The sequence below is a fragment of the Mus caroli genome, unplaced genomic scaffold (genome assembly GCF_978045245.1).
Source record: "Mus caroli unplaced genomic scaffold, Mus_caroli_1 scaffold_11, whole genome shotgun sequence".
Lineage (NCBI taxonomy): Eukaryota > Metazoa > Chordata > Mammalia > Rodentia > Muridae > Mus > Mus caroli.
Window position 1 is genome coordinate 29,341,647 of NW_028227266.1, and position 20,565 is coordinate 29,362,211.

The 20,565-nt window shown below is 39.9% G+C and overlaps 1 protein-coding gene across 3 annotated transcripts in view; it reads left to right on the forward strand.

Annotated features, from left to right (window-relative positions):
• The window catches only part of Arhgap32 (Rho GTPase activating protein 32), a 221,555-nt gene that overhangs the window by 149,327 nt on the left and 51,663 nt on the right, over positions 1-20,565 (forward strand). For 2 of the 3 annotated variants that reach the window (XM_029481740.2, XM_085844506.1), the window contains 3 exons: positions 2,763-2,855; positions 4,051-4,173; positions 6,713-6,790. In XM_029481740.2, coding sequence (XP_029337600.1) covers positions 2,763-2,855; positions 4,051-4,173; positions 6,713-6,790 — 294 coding nt within the window. Of the gene's footprint in view, positions 1-2,762; positions 2,856-4,050; positions 4,174-6,712; positions 6,791-17,258; positions 17,356-20,565 lie in introns of those variants that run through there. The other variant, XM_029481741.2, reaches the window with a different exon arrangement.

Sequence of the window (20,565 nt, forward strand, 5' to 3'; positions counted from 1 at the left end):
AGGCATGAAGGTTTCATGAAGAACAGCTGAGGCTTGGCACTGTGAGAGTTCATGGGTGGCCATTGGAGAAGGTGTAGCCTCAGTTGTAGTTTATGGCCCAGGATTTGATGCTTGGCGCCATGAAGAGAGCCTATGAGAGGCTATTAGTGAAGCCTAGTTGGAGTAGAACGCACCAGTGTATTAGAGATGTCAGTACCATGGGATGATCACCAAGAACAGCAGCTGTAGTGGAATGGATCAACCTGAGCTTAGACTGCTACAGAGGGCAGAGCTGGAGAAGTGATGCCAGCCCTTAGGAGGAGTCCAGAAGATCAAGTGGAATCCCAGACACTAAAACAAGAAGCTGTAACATTGAAATTGCCTTGGAGACTCAAAGATGTTAAAGATGCCAGAGCCATGGGATACATGCTGAGGAAAGCTGCTAACAGGGAGTGGAACTAGCCCAGGAGAAAGCAGTTTGTTGCAGTCAACAAAGATGAGAAAGGAGTGGAGAGCTGAAGACCACTTTGACATCAGCCATGGAGATACAGAGTTTGGAGTTTGCCAAGCTGGTTTCCTGCCTTGCTTTGGGGATTACAGCTAATTAGGTGGATGAATCTCAGAAGAGCCCTTGAACTTTGGACTTTTAACATTGTTGAGACTGCTATAGTCTGAAAGTTGGACTAAATGCATTTGCATTATGCTATGTTTAAGTATGGCCTCCATAGACACAAGTTTTTAAAGAAGTCTATGAGGGTCAGGGAGTGGAATGTGATGGTTTGTATTTTCTTGGACCAGGGAGTGGCACCATTTGGAGGTGTGGCCTTGTTGGAATAGGTGTGATCTGGTTGGAGTAGGTGTGTCACTGTGGGGGTGGGCATAAGATCCTCCCCCATGTTGCCTGGAAGTCAGTCTTCCACTAGCAGCCTTTGGATGAAGATGTAGAACTCTCAGCTCTGCCTGTGCCATGCCTGCCTAGATGCTGCCGTGCTCCCACCTTGATGATAATGGACTGAACCTGTGAACCTGTAAGCCAGCTCCAATTAAATGTTGTCCTTTATAAGACTTGCCTTGATCATGGTGTCTGTTCACAGCAGTAAAACCCTAAGACACCACCACAGTTCAGTAGCTTCCATGGGCTGACTCTGCGGAAGCTGTTCCTAGGTAGTAGCCTTCCACCATCAGGAAACTCCATTGGCTTTGGAGCTTAGCCTCGGTCTTTCTTTCTTCCTTTCTTTCTTTCTTTCTTTCTTTCTTTCTTTCTTTCTTTCTTTCTTTCTTTCTTTCTTTCTTTCTTTCTTTCTTTCCTTCTCTCTCTTTTTTTTCCAAGACAGGGTTTCTCTGTGTAGCCCTGGCTGTCCTGGAACTCACTCTGTAGACCAAGCTGGCCTCGAACTCAGAAACCCGCCTGCCTCTGCCTCCCGAGTGCTGGGATTAAAGGTGTGCGTGTGCCTCCGCCGCCTGGCAGGCTCAATTTGTCTAATGAATCGCATTTTCACAGTTAGTACCTTTGGTGAGTGGGATCTTGCCCTCAGGGTAGTTTGCTACAGTACATCTGGAACAGGAAGTTTCTCTTTAAAGGGTGCCAATTCCTTATCAGTTATAGACCTTCATCATTCATACTCCCATGGCTCAAGCTTTAAGCTTGCTCACACAGACTGCCTTGGGAAACCACTTCTTGTAATGTCTTTGTTCTCTACTTGTTACTGCCTGACACTGTAGATCTGAATGAGATCAGTGAGCAAGAAATCACAATGTAGCCTTAAAGTTGGCTTGCTGTCATATTTCCTCGGCCCATGGAAGAGACTGTTGCTTTTGAAGTCAGCCTTGGGTTCTTGAGAGGCAGAACACAGCTGTACCCTATGCAGGAATATCGTCCAAAAGGCTTCGAGGCCAGTTCTCACAGAGTCTCTGAAACCTCTTGGGCTGGGCTTTCAGTTTACAAACAACAGCACCACCACCACCACCACATACACACACATACATACACACACAGAGAAAGGAACTATTGTGGCTTACATTTCCAGAGAGATTTTGTTCATCATGGCAGGAAGTGTAAGGCATCAGAAAGGAAAGCAGGGAGCCAGCAACAGCAGCTTGTTCCTCCACATTGCCTTTGAACTCAGGAAGAGGAGGGTGGGCAGGCTCTAAAGACTTGTTCTGTGTCATGGTTCCTGCTCAGATTGTCATGTCACACTGTGGCGTAGGATCACAGGAATATATGTCCACTCCTGTGCAGCTCTATGCATGGAGATTACAGCCAAAGGCAGTAAAGGGAAGCAAGGGAAAATTTGGCAGAAAAGCCACAGATGTCATTTTGTATTTTCAGTACAAAGGTACAAAACAAAAGTCCTGAAATTAGAAGCTGTAGAATACGACCTCGTACGATGAGGTGTTAAAAGCTCAAATCCCCACATTATGCAGTAGCTGAATTCCTCTGTGAAAGTGCCATCATTTCAGAGGGAATCTTCCATACCCTCAGTGATGAGTCTCCAGAGCTATTACTATTATTACTGTTATTACTATTACTATTGTTATTATTCGGTGTTGGAGATGGGGGTCTCACTTTACGGTTCTGGTTAAACTGGGATCCTCCTGCCCCTGCCTCCTGACTGTTGGGATTAAAGGTGTCTGCCACTATCTCTACCTGATGTAATTATTAAATGCCTAAGGATCTGTAGGTTTCTCTTTTTTTCCCTCTTAGAAAAAAACCACTCTAGGTGAGACTTTGTAAAGCAAAGAGCTGCTCTTCCCTCTGGTTATGCTGAGTCTCTCTTTTTCAGTCCGTTACTCAGATGCTTGCAGCTTACCTGTCACGCCTTTCAACTATCGCTGGCAACAAGATCAACTGTGGGCCTGCCCTTACCTGGATGGAGGTATCTGTCCAATCAGCTCTGATGAAATCTTATTCTAAAATTATTTGCTTAAGGCATTTATTAGTAATTTGATTATAGATGAGTTTCACAAATAAAGAAATAAAGAGTGTACTCATCTTCCAGGAGGATTGGTAACTAATATTTTTAATTTTAATCTGAATGTGTATGGGTGTTTTACCTCCATAAATGCCTGTGTGTTCTTTATGTGCCTGCTGCCCCAAATGGCCACAAGAGGGCTTCAGATGCCCTGGACCTGAAGTTCCACATGGTAGCTCTGGGAATCAGTTCTTACAAGAGCAGCCACTGCTCTTAAAAGCTGAGTCATCTTTCCAGAGTGACCTGATTTTTGGATAGAAAATCTTTCTCTTTAATTTTCAAAAAAATAATTTTATCATCTTTTATAAATCTGGAGGCCTATAATCTTGTTATACAATATTATGTTAATGTATACAGCGTAAGCTATTTGTTTTTTCATTTGCTTAATAATTGAAAATATTTTTTTAGTAATTTATGAGCAAATAAACCACCCTTTTAGAGGTGCCAATTTGAGAATGCCTCAGGATATTTATTGTTAATTTGTGTATGTTAATTTGTATATGTTAATTTGGGGATGTAAAGAATTATATATATTCTTTCCTCCCAGTAAAAGTTGAGACACTGCCAGGAGGGTAAGAGGAGCCAGGTCTACTTGCACTAAGACCATGACTTGGCCACTATTACTTGAGTGATCTTAGTAAAGTAATTTAATTTCCCTAAAATTACCTAACTTTCTCCAGGCTGTCTTCTTTGCCTTTAGGTAAAGGTGATGATAGCACATTTTGGGATTATGAGAGTTAAATTAAATCGTATACATTATATGCACAGCACACTTACTGCCCTATATTAGCTACCTAATAAGTGATAGGGTTTTAAAGGGTTTTGCTACATTTTGGGGGTGGGGCATGTTAGAGCCCATGTGGATGTTAGAGGACAACTTTTAGCAGTTCCTTCTCTCCTTTGACTAGGTGGGTTCAAAGGGACCCGGCTCACCTCATCAGGCTTGTTGCAGTTGTTTACCTGCTGAGCTGTCTTGCTGTCCCCAAAAATGACAGTTTTTTAAAGACTTTTGGGGCTTACCATCTGTCTAAGTTGAGTTATTTGTGGATAGACAGATCCGTGTCTTTGAACATTCCATGGTGCTTGATTTTTATCGTAGATCGACAATAAGGGAAACCATCTTCTAGTTCACGAGGAGTCATCCATCAACACTCCTGCTGTCGGTGCTGCCCATGTTATCAAGCGCTACACAGCTCGGGCCCCTGATGAACTGACATTAGAGGTAAGCAGTTAGGCAGGCCTCACTGTTCTCTGGCCCTTGCTACCTGTATAGCCTGTCTCTAGCTGTCTTAATAATTTATTTATTTAAAAAATAAACACATGAGAGGATAATGGAGGATGATTATGATCAGAGGGCATGGTATACATGCATGAAAATACAATGAAACCCAACAGTTTGTGCATCCAGCATATGCTAATAAAAACGGAAAGACGAAGTAGAATGTTTAAATCAAAAATCATGGTAATGGATGCAGAGTTTGAGCCTGCTGAGGGCTGAGGGCTGAGGCATGTCTCTGGTTTTCATGTTTATTCTCTGCATTTGTGAATGTTCTCGGTACAGTAAGTAACAAGTAAATGTGTGTTGACTGAGCAAATAAAAGAACAACAGTGCAACAGTTTTACGACATCAAATGAGGACTGTTCTCAAACCAATTAGTGAAATGAGTGTAACGACAGATGTCTGTACATGGACTGTAGTAGTAATAGTAATAGCAGCAGTAGCAGCAGCACCAGCAGCAGCAGCAGCAGCAGTAGCAGCAATAGTAGTGCCCTCTCAGACACAGCCCCATCATCACAGCCATTGGCATTTTCCTTTCTTTCTTTTGATTCTTACTATGGAATTTTTCTGTACTGAAAAGTTATAATTTGTCATTAAATAAATCTCTGTTAAGACATTAATTTTAATGTCAGGCATTGTGGCTCATGCTTTTGGTCCCAGCAGTTGGGAGACAGACAGGCAGGTCTCTGAGTTGGAGGCCAGCCTATCTATGTAGTGAATTCCAGGACATTTAGGACTACTTAGTCATACCTTCTACACTGATAGATAGATAGATAGATAGATAGAAATTCATGTTGAAATGCTTCATTATAAAGTATCAAATTATTAAACATTTAAAAACAGAGAAAAATAAAAAAACATAGTTTCATCATTTCGGTACTTAATAATCTCTTTTTAAGTTTAATTCTTTTTAAATATTTTTATTTATTTTAAAGACTGAGAATTTCACACATGTCTACAGAGATACTAATCCAACCATTTCTTCCCTTTGCCTCCTCTGCAGTCCTCCCCAACACTCCTCCTCTGCAGTCTTCCCCAACACTCCTCCTCTGCAGTCCTCCCCAACACTCCTCCTCTGCAGTCCTCCCCAACACTCCTCCTCTGCAGTCCTCCCCAACACTCCTCCTCCTCTGCAGTCCTCCCCAACACTCCTCCTCCTCTGCAGTCCTCCCCAACACTCCTCCTCTGCAGTCCTCCCCAACACTCCTCCTCTGCAGTCCTCCCCAACACTCCTCCTCTGCAGTCCTCCCCAACACTCCTCCTCTGCAGTTCTCCCAACACTCCTCCTCTGCAGTCCTCCCAACACTCCTCCTCTGTGATGCCATGTTCTCTTCTGTAGAACCCAGTTAGGTCCAATTACTGCTGCCCATATGTGCATTTTCTTTGAGTAAAGAATATAGGTTCTGTTAGATATATAATTGAAAAGTTTTGTGTTTATGATTTGTTCATTTGTACAAACATATACACTTGCCTTTTACAATGAAGAATCTGATCTTTGAGTGGAGTGTAAGTATCTCTGCTGATGCGGGGTTAAAGTTACTAGGAGCTCATCTCAAGCTTCTCCCACTGTGAGGAAATCAGATATATTAGGTACTCCATGTTGTGTTTGTATGTGCATGATAATCAGTATTAATAGATTTACTATTGTAAGTATGTGCATTTAATGCTGTCTTTTTGAGATGACTTTGATTTTTGATTATGACAGTAGAAGCAATATTCAAAAGCTCCTTAAAGGGATGTTTTATTAAAATGAAAGTACTGTTGACTCAGAAATTCACTGATATACGTAACGCAAGCACCGTGGCTTTGCCATCCATCTGGGGTTAGAGTGTATGTTGTTTACCACACGATTTCATAGCTGTCAGTTTCCACCAGCATTGCAAAAGGACACCGCCCAAAGCTTGCACTGATTGCCTGTTCTTTGCACCATAGTAAAATAAAACCATCATGAATTGGAGAATGTGTTCTGCCAGAAGTGATGGGGATGCAGTGATACCTGGCTTTAACAGTGTGCTCTATTGGAGCTGGAGAAATGACACAGTGCTTACAAGTACTTGTTACTATTGCAAGGACCCAGATTCAGTTCCTAGAACCTATGTGATGGTTCACAACCATCGATAACTCCCGTTCCAGAGGATTTGTTGTCCTCTTCTGACCTCTGCAGGTACCAGATGCACACAAAGTTGGCATATATACATACAAGTGTTTCCTCATATGCTGACGAATAAGTATGTCTTTAAAAACATACTGTGTTAAAATCTGGTTTTTCCAAGTTTCCATGTATGTTACCTGGAACAGTTTTGTCCTATTTAACTTTCAGTAGAATACCCTTTGGTAAAAGGTTAGATTATTAAAATTATCTTTAAAAGGCATTATGGTTTCCTAAAATTTATTAAAGCATAAAATAGTACTTTTTCTCTTTTATATACTACATATCATAATTATAGATATAACAATTGGCTTAAAATTTTGATTCTTGTAGGTGGGAGACATCGTTTCTGTTATTGACATGCCTCCCAAAGTATTAAGTACATGGTGGAGAGGCAAGCATGGATTTCAGGTAAGCAACAAAAACACTGGATGTGGGAGAGTTCAGAGAACATTTTCTGTGTTCCTGTATTGTAGCCGTTCAAAAGCTGTGCTAGGAAACATCAGAAGTGTGGTTTGCAGTGGTGGGAAGATGTGGTGATGACAGTGTTAGCCTTGATTCCTGCATCTAGTAGTACTGTGCTGGCTTCCCCCACTGCCTTCCCTTTCATTCGTCAGCTGGCTAGAGCCAGAGTTGGGGCAGTCTTGGGCCGGAGGACCAGGTTATCAGAGATATGGATTTGCCTTGCTTCTAACAGTTTTAAATAATGATTCACATATATTTTCCATTACAGTTTTCGTAGTTTCTTATTTTTCTATAAAAATGAGTATTACAGTGTATAATAGCTCAATAACAGTTGATGACAGAAGAATAGAATCAGAAGCTGTGTCCTTTAATTTTCCATATATGCTTCAGCAGTTTGAGACTTGACAGTGATGTCTTTTAGTAGCTCATAGCACTAACCACTGATCTTACACTAATATTTATTTGACCTCATCTAATCTTTTAAAATTATTCGAAGTAACCTCTGAAAATGTCTTAGAATTATATTTATGTGTACCATGTAGGTTTTAGGTTTTTTTTTTTTTGTTTTCTTTTGTTTTTGCAAGGGTCTTATACTGGTAGCTGTGGCTTCTTTATGAAACTGTTACAAAAATATTATATAAAGTGTATAATACAGTTAGAGATGTGTTAGTTATGTAAAAATTCTGATTATTAGCTCTTTATGGAATGTGCATATTTGAGAGATTTGTATAGTTAACACAGTGCAGCATGAAGCTGATGGTGAGCTCTGGGCAGTCGGCTTGGCCCTTAGTCTGTGCTACCTTGGGGATAGTTTTTGATGCTGTGTCTTTTCAAATGGAGACTACAGAACTGTATTTTACCTCATAGATTTGTCCTGAAGGTTAACTGTGTGAACACGGAAATGTTAAGTGCTTATTATATCAGGCTTAGTATATATGCTGTTTTGCTCAATAAGTACTAGTACTAATGTTGAAACTTAGATGTCTTTACTTGAACATTGTAAATGTCTCATTTTCTTTAGAGCACAGACAGCGATTTAATTTCTTAGGATCAGAAGCAGTCCCTGTACTGGTGCTGCACACCTTGTATGGGTAATCAGGGTTTTCTTTCTTCTGCTTTCTTCAGCGTGCTGAGTAATAACTGCCTTTGATGAAATACCAAACTGGGTAGGAGTTCATTCTTGTCCCAGTGAGATGGCTTAGGATGACATTTACTGCCAAGCTTATCAGCCTGAGTTCAGTCTCTGGGATACGGAGACTCAGCTTCCAAAAGTTAACCTGTCTTACACCCATTTGCCTTGACATGCATTCATGTGTGCGAGGGCCTAAAAAAAAAAAAACAACTGATCAGAACCAAATTGACTTTAAAATGAACCCTGGTTTAGTCTTGGCATTAACTGTCAGCTTTTTTCTATAGAGCTTAGAAATGTTTCTTTTGGACTTGTATTTCATATTAAAGTCAGAAGTTCTGCTTATAATTCTCACATTCCCTTTCAACACCTTGATTATAAGATTATAATAGCAGCAATTTTCCTTCATTTAAACAGTAAGTACTTGTTGAGTAGTGAAGAGATATACTACTCTCCTAATGATTTTAACAAGACCGACACAGATTAGTTTGGCAGGCTAGTTGTTTTAAAGTTAGTATAGGACACTGGTTATTCCATAGTCAAAAGAGTTGGTTCAGAAGTTAAGAGCACATACAGCTCTTATAGAGACCCAAGTTCAGTCTCCACCACCTACATCTTGTGGCTTTCAGTCACCTCCAATTCTAGCTCTAATGGGTCTGGTACCCTTTTCTGGAATTTGTGGCCACCTATATTCACACATTCAAATATAGCCTCTCTTATATACATATTTTTTAATATTTTTATAGAAAGTATACAAATTAGTGTATATTAACTAGTTTAAACCTAGAAAATTAACTATCAATATATATTATTGTAAAATAAAATTATCTATCTATCTGGCAGGATCTCTCTACATAGGAAATTAGCCCTGTCTGTCTGGAACTCACTATGTAGACCAGGCCTGGCCTCAAACTCATAAAGATCCACCTCCTTCTGCATCCCAAGTGTTGAGATTAAAAGCATATGCCACCATGCTCAGCAAAAATTAAAAATATTTAATGTAAGGAGATTTGCATTTGTAAATAAAATTCTGTTCATGTGGATTTGTCATTTTCCTTGGCTTCAGGAAAGTGACTGAGTCTGTAGATAACATTGGAATCTCCTTTAAGAACAACAGTTGATGAGGTCCCTATAAAACCAAGAACAAATCTTCAAATGTCACTGTCAAAACTTTTTTTAAAAGAAGCCCAGTATTTTTAGAACAGGCTCCACTCAGCTCATTATTTCTTGCTGTTCCCACACCAGTCATTTGTAAGAGTGCATGTGGCCAGTTGCATGGGGAAACGAGTGGGAAAGGTGTTGGACATCTTTGAGGGAGTGTTACTTAGCATTTCTTATGCAGCTTTTTTAATTAAAAAAGTCTTCCAGGTAGTTATTATCTCCCACTGTTGTGGAAAAAAGATGACTTTTGTGAGTTTCAAATTCAAGTTTATATATCCCATTGCCTGAAGAGCACCAAGAATGGGGTCTAGATTTATGGGTTCTAGATTTATGCTCCCCTTATATGAACTTTCGACTTTAGTTTTTATCCTCTAGAAAGAAACAGCTTTTCTTTTGAACCAGCAAGGAATGCAGGAAAAGCCAGCATCCTGGGGTGTGTACTATTCACCTGTGCATTGCTGTTTAACTGCATGCTGACATTTATGTAATCAAGCATTGTGTGCTGGGGAAGGTTCTTTCTGCCAAGTTCTTCCTTCCTACTCTTGTGGGACAGTGTTGAGCCCTGAGATGCGGGAGGGAGCCGCAGCATTGCTAGCAACTGCTTCAGGTTACTAGTGGGCCATAGTTTACATAGTTATGTGTATTGTAGCAAAACCTACCCAAATTTTATAATCTTTAAAAGCACTTAACAGTTTAAAGGTATTAAAGGAATGGATTCTGTATAAGAACAATTTGATGTTAACCTTGTAGAAAGTCAATATTCAGAGTTTTAAATTTCTCTAATGTAAATCATGTTGAGGGTCCTACTATTTCATACATTCTGGTATAGATAGGTGGTAGAAATTCAGAAGTTAAACAATAGTGTGTGTGTGTCTGTCTGTCTATCATTCTGTTATTAACATGGCTACTTCCAAGATTCACTCAGTGCTTTATTTGTATATTATATGCCGTGTTCATTTTTAGGGATATCATATCAAAATACTACAGACTGGGTGGCTTAAATACCAGAAAGTATTTTCACAAGCTTCTGGAAGTTAGAAGTCCATGACTAAAGGAGCTATCAGATTTGATTTCTTCCAAGGTCTGTCTCCTTGGCTTGCAGATGGTTTTCATCTTACTTTATCTTCACATGGCATTTCCTCTAAGTGTATGGGTTTCTGTGTCCTAATTGCTTTTTTTAAAAGAAAATAAAGATAAAGATTAGGTCCTGCCCATATGAGCTCATTTACCATAATTACCCCAATAAAAGCTATTTCTAAATAAAGACACATTCTTAGATATTACTCAACATAAGAATTTGAGATTATTACAATACAAGACAACCAGATTGAAATGGAGAACTGGGTTGACTTTAGGAGTGGTGAAAGGTGTACCTCATACACATATGTGATAGAGTAGGGCCTTCCATAAGTTCCCAGGGCAAAGGCAGTCAGAACTTTGGATGCTGGCCATGCCTCATAAGAGATTGATGTCCGTATAAAGAAAGATTGCTAGGGAGGTATCCTGCTTTGCTTCTGTTATCAGGTGCATCTCAGCAAGGCCTGTGTCAGGCTCACAGACCAGCATTAGGCCCTCCTTATTGTGGCACTGGGCACGGTGGTCCAAGGCACAGAGGACAAACAGACTTAGTGCCTTCTTCAGTGTTTCCTGTGAAGGAGAGACTCAGCTAGTTCTCTGGAGATCTTGAGGGGATTCCTAAAGCAGTGCTCAGGTGACCTGTTGAAGTCTTTGTCAGAGGAAATGGACAGACTGGTCATACATGAACAGTACAACTCAGTTGGCCTGTGGTGACATGCTGCCTCTGCACATGGAGTCTCTCAACACTAGAGAAGAGACCACATAGGAAGTGAAGAGTGTTGCGTGGTTTGGCTTAGCATGGCGATGATTTGGGTCTTCATGGGAATCTTGGTTACTATGTGCATGACTCTGAAGAGGGGCAGAGAGGAACAGGGCCATAGTCTGCCACTTTGCAGTCTGAAGACCAAGTCTGCTAGGATAGCCCCCTCTGAACACCTCTGGGAGTTCTCTGAATGTCCACACTTGTAGCTCTGCTCAGCTTGATGAGATCTCTCTTTTGTCAGGGGCCCACATGTGTCTTGTCTCCTTTCTGACCACATGGTATGATAGGATTGGTCTCCACATGTAGCTCTTTCCTTGTAATTACTGTGAACTGACTGTGCAGCTGCCATGTGGTGAAATTATTTTATTTTCATTTATAAAAACAATTAGACTTGATTTCTAGTAAAAAGTTAGACTTTAGGCTAAAGTAAGCAACTAGTTCAGTTTTACAGAATTATTTACCCCATAATTTTTCTGTTATTTATCGTTTACAGTGCACTATGTAGCAAGCACAGATCTTTGCCAACCCTCAGCTGTTGGCAGAAAGCACCTGCAGTACACAATAAGCATTCTTTCTAGGACGTGATCTGAGAGGGGTATATAGGCTGGACAGTTTCCCACAACTACTAAAGAACAATTTTGACTTGGTTTATATTGTAATTAGTGAACTAGTATTGATATACTATTTTAGGTATAATCTGTTTTTTAGATTAGGATGTATATAGTGTTGGTATTTATTCTGTGGGTTTTGACAAAGCATATATATATTGGTCATTAAAGCTTCCTAAAGAATACTTTCATTATCCTACAGCTTTCCTATATGTCACTTATACCTTCTTTCCTTGAACACCTGGTAAACCTAGGTATTTGTAGTGTGCTGATAGTTGGAATCACAGAATTCATAGCCATTCTCTACATATTTGTAGAATTCATACACGGATCATTTCTTACATTTCTATACCCTGTAGCTCATTTGTTGTGTTCTTTAAGAACAAATCACACCGTACTGTCACTGTGTTCTAGCAAGTGTGAGTTAAGTCGCTAGTATATTCATTTGTAGGTTTTGTGTAGACTTTAAGCTGAAACACTGAATCCTAGGAGTAAAGCTCTCAAATACTGCCTTAGTAGTTAAAGGGCAGGATGCCAGAGCCCTCTGGTATATTTTGTCTCTGTTACTAGGTAAATTCAAGTTTTCAGCTGGTAGTTGGTTAAGACCAGCAATTTGCTACATTATGTTCAGTGCATTTGTCCTAGCCAGACTACAATTTGCTGTGGAAGGCTAAGTTCATCCATGTGTTTAAATTATACGAGGACTCTTTTTCTTCAAACTTCTGGGAGTAGGAAGTGAGAAATTATATTAACTACAGTCATTTGAAATTCTGAAATGTGTGGGTTTTGTCTCCTAAGGAGTATATTGAATCGCTTATCTTTGTTTTCTAAGGTTTTCATCATAATACATACTTCAGGTGGAAAAGAAGCCTTCCCTGTTTGAAAATAACTGGCACCACTCTCAGGTTTACGTTCCTAGGTGTAGAGCCCTCTTGGGATTGTGGAGGAAGGCCTTAGAGTGCTTTTTTTTTTAAGTAAAAGGTATTATACAAGCATAGTGGTTAACATCTTAGTTCATTATTAGTTTAAGTGCAGTGCTGTCAGAGGGTTTTTGTTTTTTGTGTTGGGGATGGGCTCCACTTGCATCAGAAAGGCCCAATGTGTTAAGATGTGTTAAAGCTAGATCTTGATGTCAGCATCTCAGAGCATGGACCAGGAGTGTAAGTCTTATAGCAAGCTCCACAGATGGTTTGATGCACATGTGAAGCCTGCTGATTCAGCCTGCATAGATGGGAGGAGTCAGTACAGTTCACCATCGCCCTCTCTTCCCAGCTCATGGGTGTCTTCCTTCTCTACATCAGCACTGTGGCTAATTTAGAAGATAAATCCGTTTGGAGGTGTCAGCATTTTGGAATACTTGTGTTTGCTTAGTTCACAGGATGATCAAGGATCACCTGTTTTATTTTTCAGTTATTCCAGAATACTCTGTAAAGTGTTTCTGTCCCTCATTCCCCCCAAAAAAGAAGGAAAAGAAAAAGCAATTTGCAAACACTAGTACTCTACCCAAGAAAACACTAGTAAAGTAACCAAGAGTTTAATTTGCTTCTATGTAAGTGATTGTCATAAAAATGTAGGTACTTGGAAATCTTGCCCCTCTAAAAAGCTGCACCTTTTCATAACTAAAAATTGAATAGAGGGCCAGGCGTGGTGGTGCACACCTTTAATCCTGGCACTTGGGAGGCAGAGGCAGGTGGATTTCTGAGTTCGAGGCCAGCCTGGTCTACAGAGTGAGTTCCAGGACAGCCAGGGCTACACAGAGAAATCCTGTCTTGAAAAACAAAAAACAACAACAACAAAAAAACCCAAAAAACAAAACAAAACAAAAAAATTGAATAGAGGAAAAATGGTTCTTTTCTTAAAAAGTAAAGAGAAGTCATATTGCCAGGCGTGGTGGCTCACGCCTTTAATCCCAGCACTGGGGAGGCAGAGGCCGGCGGATTTCTGAGTTCAAGGTCAGTCTGGTCTACAGAGTAAGTTCCAGGACAGTCAGAGCTACACAGAGAAACCCTGTGTCGAAAAACCAAAAAAAAAAAAAAAAGAAAGAAAAGTCATATTAGTAACAATTTCATTTAGAACATCACATATTTTCAAGAGCAGAGGGATATATGGTACCTAGAAACTACTTCATAAATGTGTATGCAAGCTGTTCTAAGTGCTTTTTATTAACCTTTAATTCTCACTACTTTAGATGCCGGGTCTTTATATCATATATGGGAAAAAACTTAAACAGCCTACTGTTCAATGCAGAGCCCACATAGAAACAGGCATTCTGTGTAAAGAACAGATAGATCACAGTAGCAATTAATGAACAGTGACCTCTACTTGTCTACTTGTAAAAATAATAGATTATTGCTGTAGAGGAGATGACAGTGGGCCATCTGCTTATAAACTGTTACTTAAGTGATAGGAGACTAGAGACAGGACCAGGGAGATGGCCCAGTTAGATTGCTTCATACACAATCAAGACTACAAAAGTTCAGATTCTCAGAATGTAGGAAATGCTGACTGGGTGTGGAAAAGCTCACTGGGTGTGGGAGTGGGACCTTGCCTCAAGAAGAATAAGGAGAAAGAGCTATAATGATTACCAATATCAACCCTGTCTCCAAACGCACATGTACACATAGATGCTTGCAAACATTTTCACCTATGCACATGCACACAGGCAAAAGACACACACACACATGCACATACACAGAAAGAAAAAATCTAGATGGAGAACTGTAGAGAAGTTGTTTCACTTAATAGGAACAGTAAATGTACGATGCAGCCATGATTAGAACACTACAGATCCAGAACTGAGCTCGGCCTGCCTCAGCTCTGCCTTAGGCCACAGACCTGGGTAAAGTGTATATATTTTCACTCATTGCTGACATACAATTTTCAGGTTGGTGCCATTGTCATCACTGATACTCAGAGATGACTTTGCTACACCCTAGCGTCTTATTACTGTACACCAACAGAACATATCCTACCAAGTGATGGCTGACATTTCAGTCTCACAGAAGCCATTGGTGAGACAGTTAAGTGTAGTAGTTTTTGAGCTCTTCAAATTCTACTTTCTCCCTGCTTGATAAGTGTCTTCTAAGACTTTTCTGTTTGACTCTAAAGTAAGTTACAAATAATACCTCTACCTATGTGCATAAAGGGAGTCCACAGACTTAATGGTATTTAATGAGAAAGCTTAACAAGGGCCATTTATGATTGCATCGGAGAATACAGTCTTACAGCTATCTGTAAGAAGAGATGTGAATGATGTGTATGTTGTATACTGCAGAGCCTTACTGCCTAATGAAAGACAGCCCAAGTAAATGTAGAGATGTACCATGATTGTGTGTTGGTAGGCTGTGGTCTTAAGCTGTTCTTTCTTCCCAGTTTGATCGTAGTTAAAAATCCCCACAAGCTTTTTGTAGAAATTGATAAGCAGATTAAAGAATTCACATGGAAATACAGAGGATGTAAGATAGAAAACCCACCAGTTAGAGAGCAAGCACAGAGTGAAGCTCTGCATAGAGCTTCTGTATCATGAGCTTGTGGGATTGATGCAAATAATAGGTATATATGGAATTGATAAGAAATAGGTAAATAATTCACCTAAAAATCCACCAAAATATAAACCAAACAGGCACGCAGCAGCCCTTCCAGCATTGGGCAAGATTCTAATTCTTCAACCTTGCCACTTGAGTTTGAGGCTAGACTTCATTGTTTTATCTAGGTATTATTGGTGTGGAAATGTAAGTGTTTGTCAGTCAGGTTCTTTTGGTTACACACACACACACACACACACACACACACACTCACATATGCACTAATTTTTTGTTCCTCTTTGAAACCAAGTTCCATTCCTAATGATTTACACAAGAAGAAAGACTGTGTTTATACAAAAGCTTGAACATGAATGTTTATAGCAGCTTTATATACAATAGTCTAAGACTGTAAATGATTATATTATCTGTGATCTACAGACTAACGAATAAGGATACAATAGCATGCATACAATGTAGATTTACCTAGGAATAAAAGGATTTAATAATTTATGCATGTAACAACATGAATGATCTTCAAAATAATGCTGTATAAAAGGAGACAGTGCAGCTTTATTCCACAGGACTTCATTCATACGAAGTTACAGGCAGTTCAAAGTAATGTCCAGTTGTAGTGACCAGGGGTTGCCTGGCAGCAAGGGTAGAGGGCAAGATGTGAGGAAGGAAACCTTTGGGTTGGGTTGATGATGTTTATATAAGCTCCCTTGACTTGGTTTCAGAACTTGTTACGATATGGTTTTAAAGGCACACAGTTCATTGTTTACCAATTGAATTCAAGAAGAGTAAAAGAAAAAATTATATCCAACCAAGCTGAAAACTTTTGTGTCCTCCACCCATTTACTCTTCTTCACGTCACCTTGTAGGTTTGCTGTTACCTTTACTACGCTGTTCTTGCAGACTTCCAGTGACATTCTGCTTCTTATGCCTCTCGGCCCTTCTACTTCCAAAGTCCTGTCACTACTGATTTCTTCCTAAAACAGACCTTCTGTCCCTCTGATATTCAGAACTTGCTGGTTTCCTTTTCTACAGAAAGAACTTCAAACTCCTTGCTGTGACAAAATGACCAGTCATGCCTCAGCTCACCTGTTCTCATTCGTTCTCTGTCTCTGGCTTATATTTCGGTGATCTACCATTTAAAAAGATATAATTATTTTTATTACGAGTAGGAAAGTTTTGCCTGTGTACATGTAAGAGCACTGAGTGTGTGTGTATGTGTGTGTGTGTGTGTGTGTGTGTGTGTGTGTGTGTGTGTGGTACTGATAGAGGCCAGAAATGCAGCACTGAATCCCCTGGAATGAAGTATGAAGTTACAGGCATTTGTGAACTGCCATGTAGGTCCTGGGAACTGAGTCCAAGTCCTCTGCAAGAGTAGCAAGTACTCTTATCTGCTGACTAATGGTTTATTGAATAAACTTACTTGTCAACCATATTTAACCATTAACTCACTCCAACTTAAACATACTACTCTTTTTTGTTCTTGTGTCTTTTTAAACAGTAAAGGAAATTAATTGTTTTAAGGCAGTTATAATTTATTTTGTCTTTTTTGGTATTTCCTTGATTTAACCCAGAAAAGAAACAGAATCTCCTCAGGTGTTTGCCATTCAAGAGATACCTCTGCCCCATTCTCCAAGTTGTGATTGAACATTCCCTTGTTCTTGCATTTCCCATCGCCTACTTCTTGTATTTACTGTCTTCAGCCAGTCTCAAGTCTTAAGTTTATCATTATATTAAAGCTGATAAAAATATTTTCTCCCCAGCCCTCACAAATGTGTAGTTGGGACCCATACTCTTAAAACAAAAGGCAAATGAACACGAGAGAGCTAAGCTGTATTAGCATGCCATGCATGTAACATGAGACAACCCCAGTGGACAGAAACTTCAAGAGGTGGCCTAGAGGCTCACTTACCTCCCGCACAGAGACTTTTGGGAGATGTGGCAATGCTAGGAAAAGCAATCCCAAAGGTGGGGAACTAGTGAAGAGACAGACTGTAGGAAGGTTAAAGAGCTAGAGGAGTCAGGTTGGTTCCAAGAGCCACCCCACCCCGCTCCCCAGTGCCATTGCTAGGCTGGTACTGAGGATGAATGAGATTAAATATTCTCTAGGGTGGAGGAGGGAGAACTCAGACCTTTGACCTGCCTCAGGCCAGGCCTTCTTAGACTTTTTTCCTCAGACCCTTTTCACTGGAGAACAACCCATGAACTGGAACTAGAGAACGGCCCTGGGTACACAGGTATAAAAATGTAGAAATAGAAATTCAACATTTACTGATAATAAATCGTAAATTTATTTTAAACAGTTCTTTGATATACATATGGTTTTATTACTTATTGATGATATACTTCTTTACATACATATTAAAACTTGACCACAGGTTTATACTGCAAGATATAGGACATCATCAACATTTATATTTGATCATACTTGATTTTTTAGCCATCAATGCTAAGTTTAACACTTTGAATAAATACCTAATATAACATTAGAAGTATGTTTAGGGCCATTTCAGAAAGTGTTGGAAGTCCTGTCTTAAGTTCTGATCAAAATGTATTTATGATTTTTATTAAACAAGACTCAAACAGCAGGGTATTTTTGCTTTGTTTTTGTTTTTGTTTTTGTTTGTTTTGAGGTAGAATCTCTCTACATAGCCCTGGCTATCCTTATAGACCAGTCCGGCTGCTAACTCACAGATATCTTCCTGCTTCTGTGTGCTGGGATTAAAGGTGTCTCCCAACATACTCTGCCAAACAGCAGTTTAAAAATCAAGCATTCTAATAAAACGGTATTTCAGAGATGCACTATTTGATAGTTACTGAAAAGTGATGGCAGGAAATTGGAAGTCTTTGTTTTAAACCATCATGTTTCTGTAAGAACAGAAAATTTTGCATATATAGTAAAACCACTGTAAATTTTAACATTCAGTAGTCTCAAATCTAATCCGAGCCATTGTGTGTACTCCATGGTGTGGTGGTGTGTGTAGTACAAGTGTGTCTGTTGTGTGCTCAGAGCCCAAACTACAGTTCTATGAGACAGAGGAAGGAAGCGCTTCCACAGACAGCTTAGGCTCATTGATATTTGATTTGTAATTACGTTTTGGTCATTGCGAATGCAGAAATGTTTTACTATTGCCAATTTTTTATGACCCCATAGGCAGAGGGAAGACAGAGTTCCCCTGGATTTTGTCTTCAGCTCACTATTCTTTGCATTCTGGGGAGGTAGACTCTAGTTTTCTTTTCTTTTCTTTTTTCCTTTTTTTTTTTCTCTTTTTGGTTTTTCGAGACAGGGTTTCTCTGTGTAGCCCTGGCTGTCCTGGAACTTACTCTGTAGACCAGGTTGGCCCCAAACTCAGAAATCTGCCTGCCTCTGCCTCCGGAGTGCTGGGATTAAAGGCGTGCCCCACCACTGCCTGGCTTGACTCTAGTTTTCTTGAACAGCCATAAATCACAAGTATTCTCCTAAACCCAAATCTGTGACATCACATGCCATGTGTCATTTCTGGCGTAATGCACAAACATTTGTATGATTCTTTTTATTTCTCATATCTAAGCTTTCATCAGTATCAGATTGCAGTCTTCCTGACATTTCTTCTCTTGACTGAGGTGGCACAGTACTTTACAAGTTCTGGCTGTTTTTCTGTTGTTTGGACCAGGTTATGCTCTAATATTCGACCTCTACATTTTGGGGAGAATTAACTTCTCATTTTCTGTGTTCTGGGCTCCTCTTTACCGGTGGAGCTTTAAATAGCATGTTTCTGTCAGTTCCAAGATTGATATCCCAATCTCTGACCTCATTTCTGAATCTCAAACCAGTCTCCCAGGCTGTAGAACTATCTTTTTCTAATGGAAATTGGAGAGTGGGCATTTCAGAAGACATCATGATATGTTTTTGTGGGAGATGAAGAGTATAGGGAGAGGAGCAACTTAAGTAGAACCCGGAGTGAGACTTGTTCACCACCAGTGTGTGCAACCACAAATGAACTAAGGTATTGAGAACTTACCCTCCGCTTTTCAGGTCTCTTATTGCAGTAGCTTCTGCCTGGTTTGTTTTGTTTTGTCTCTTCTTTTTTGAAAAATACTGACTTCTACTTTTAGCAACTCATTGGAGCAGCTGGATCTAGTTTTAAAATGTTAAACAATTTTTAAAGTGTTAAACTGTAACCTGTCATCTGTTTGTATGAGAAGGTGGAGGGAAGGGCCTGGAGGTCTGACTGGGGTGAGTCTAAAACAAAGTAGGCTCTCTCAGAATGGTTGTGGCAAGGAGAAAAATGTGAATTTCTTAGAATTCCTATTGGGTTAGATATTCTCGGGTATGTGATTTTCTTTAGAAATAGAACATGTAGATATAAAAAAAGTATTAGTTTTCTTTGGGGTGTTGCTGGATTTGGTTTGGCACAAGATTAATATGGAAAGAAATTAAGGACTTTGGCTTAAATGTTCAAATGGTCAACAGGGTGTTCATACCAGATAGAAAAAAACAAGGGGAAGTATAGGTATGAACGTATTAGAATCCCTTGAATTTTAGCATTGGTTATGGAATAGAAACACCAGAGATTTAGGGGGGCAGGTGTTGTGGTAAATCTCTCCAACCCAAATATGCCCCAGCAATGAAAACACAGCACAGTTAATCTGATTACATGCTGCGCGCCTAGATTGGGCAGATTTATGCTACACTACCATCTTCCATAGCTTTGCAGATCTACTGCTACACTACCATCTTCCACATCTATGAGACCCCTTAGAACTTGTGGTTTCTCCAGGCCTTGTGCTTCTGCTCCACTTTTCTTTTTCTTCCTCCTCCTCTGCATCCTCTCCCTCTTCCATTTTCTCCTTTCTCTCTCCCTCCCACCTTCTGCTCCACCTTCCTTTTTTGTCTGCCCAATCAACAGCTCTCCTTTATTTTACAAATTAAGGTGGGAAGCAGGTTTACAGGAAATCACCTGAGTGCTGACTCATTCCTTGTTCGCAACCTCTCCCAGGAGAATGGAATTAACATCAAATAAAATTAGTCCCAGGGCTAGCCACAACCGGTAGGAAATTTTACTGAGAAAAGAAGAAATTGGAGTTTTAACTTTCTGAAGCCAAATAATTCCCACTGAAGAAATCTGGTGTGACTGAGCAGCAATGGAACTGTGCTTATTAGCTCAAAGCCTTTGCTCCTCTGAAACCCTTGTTCCTCTCACCGTAAAGTAAACCTACAGGGTTTGTGAAGTCAGTGATAGCATTGCTGCGGTGAGGTTGAAATTCCTTTGTAATATAATAATAATAGGAACACAGACTCTGTTTGCCTTCCTCAAATATATACAACTGTTTTAAATAATAGATCCTTTCACCATTAGGGATACTTAAGAAACAGCAAAATAAGAAAAAAAGGTAGATGTTGGTTGTCTACAGTGGAGTCAGCAGCTTAATGATGATTAGGCAAAGGCCTCTACGATTCTCTAGGT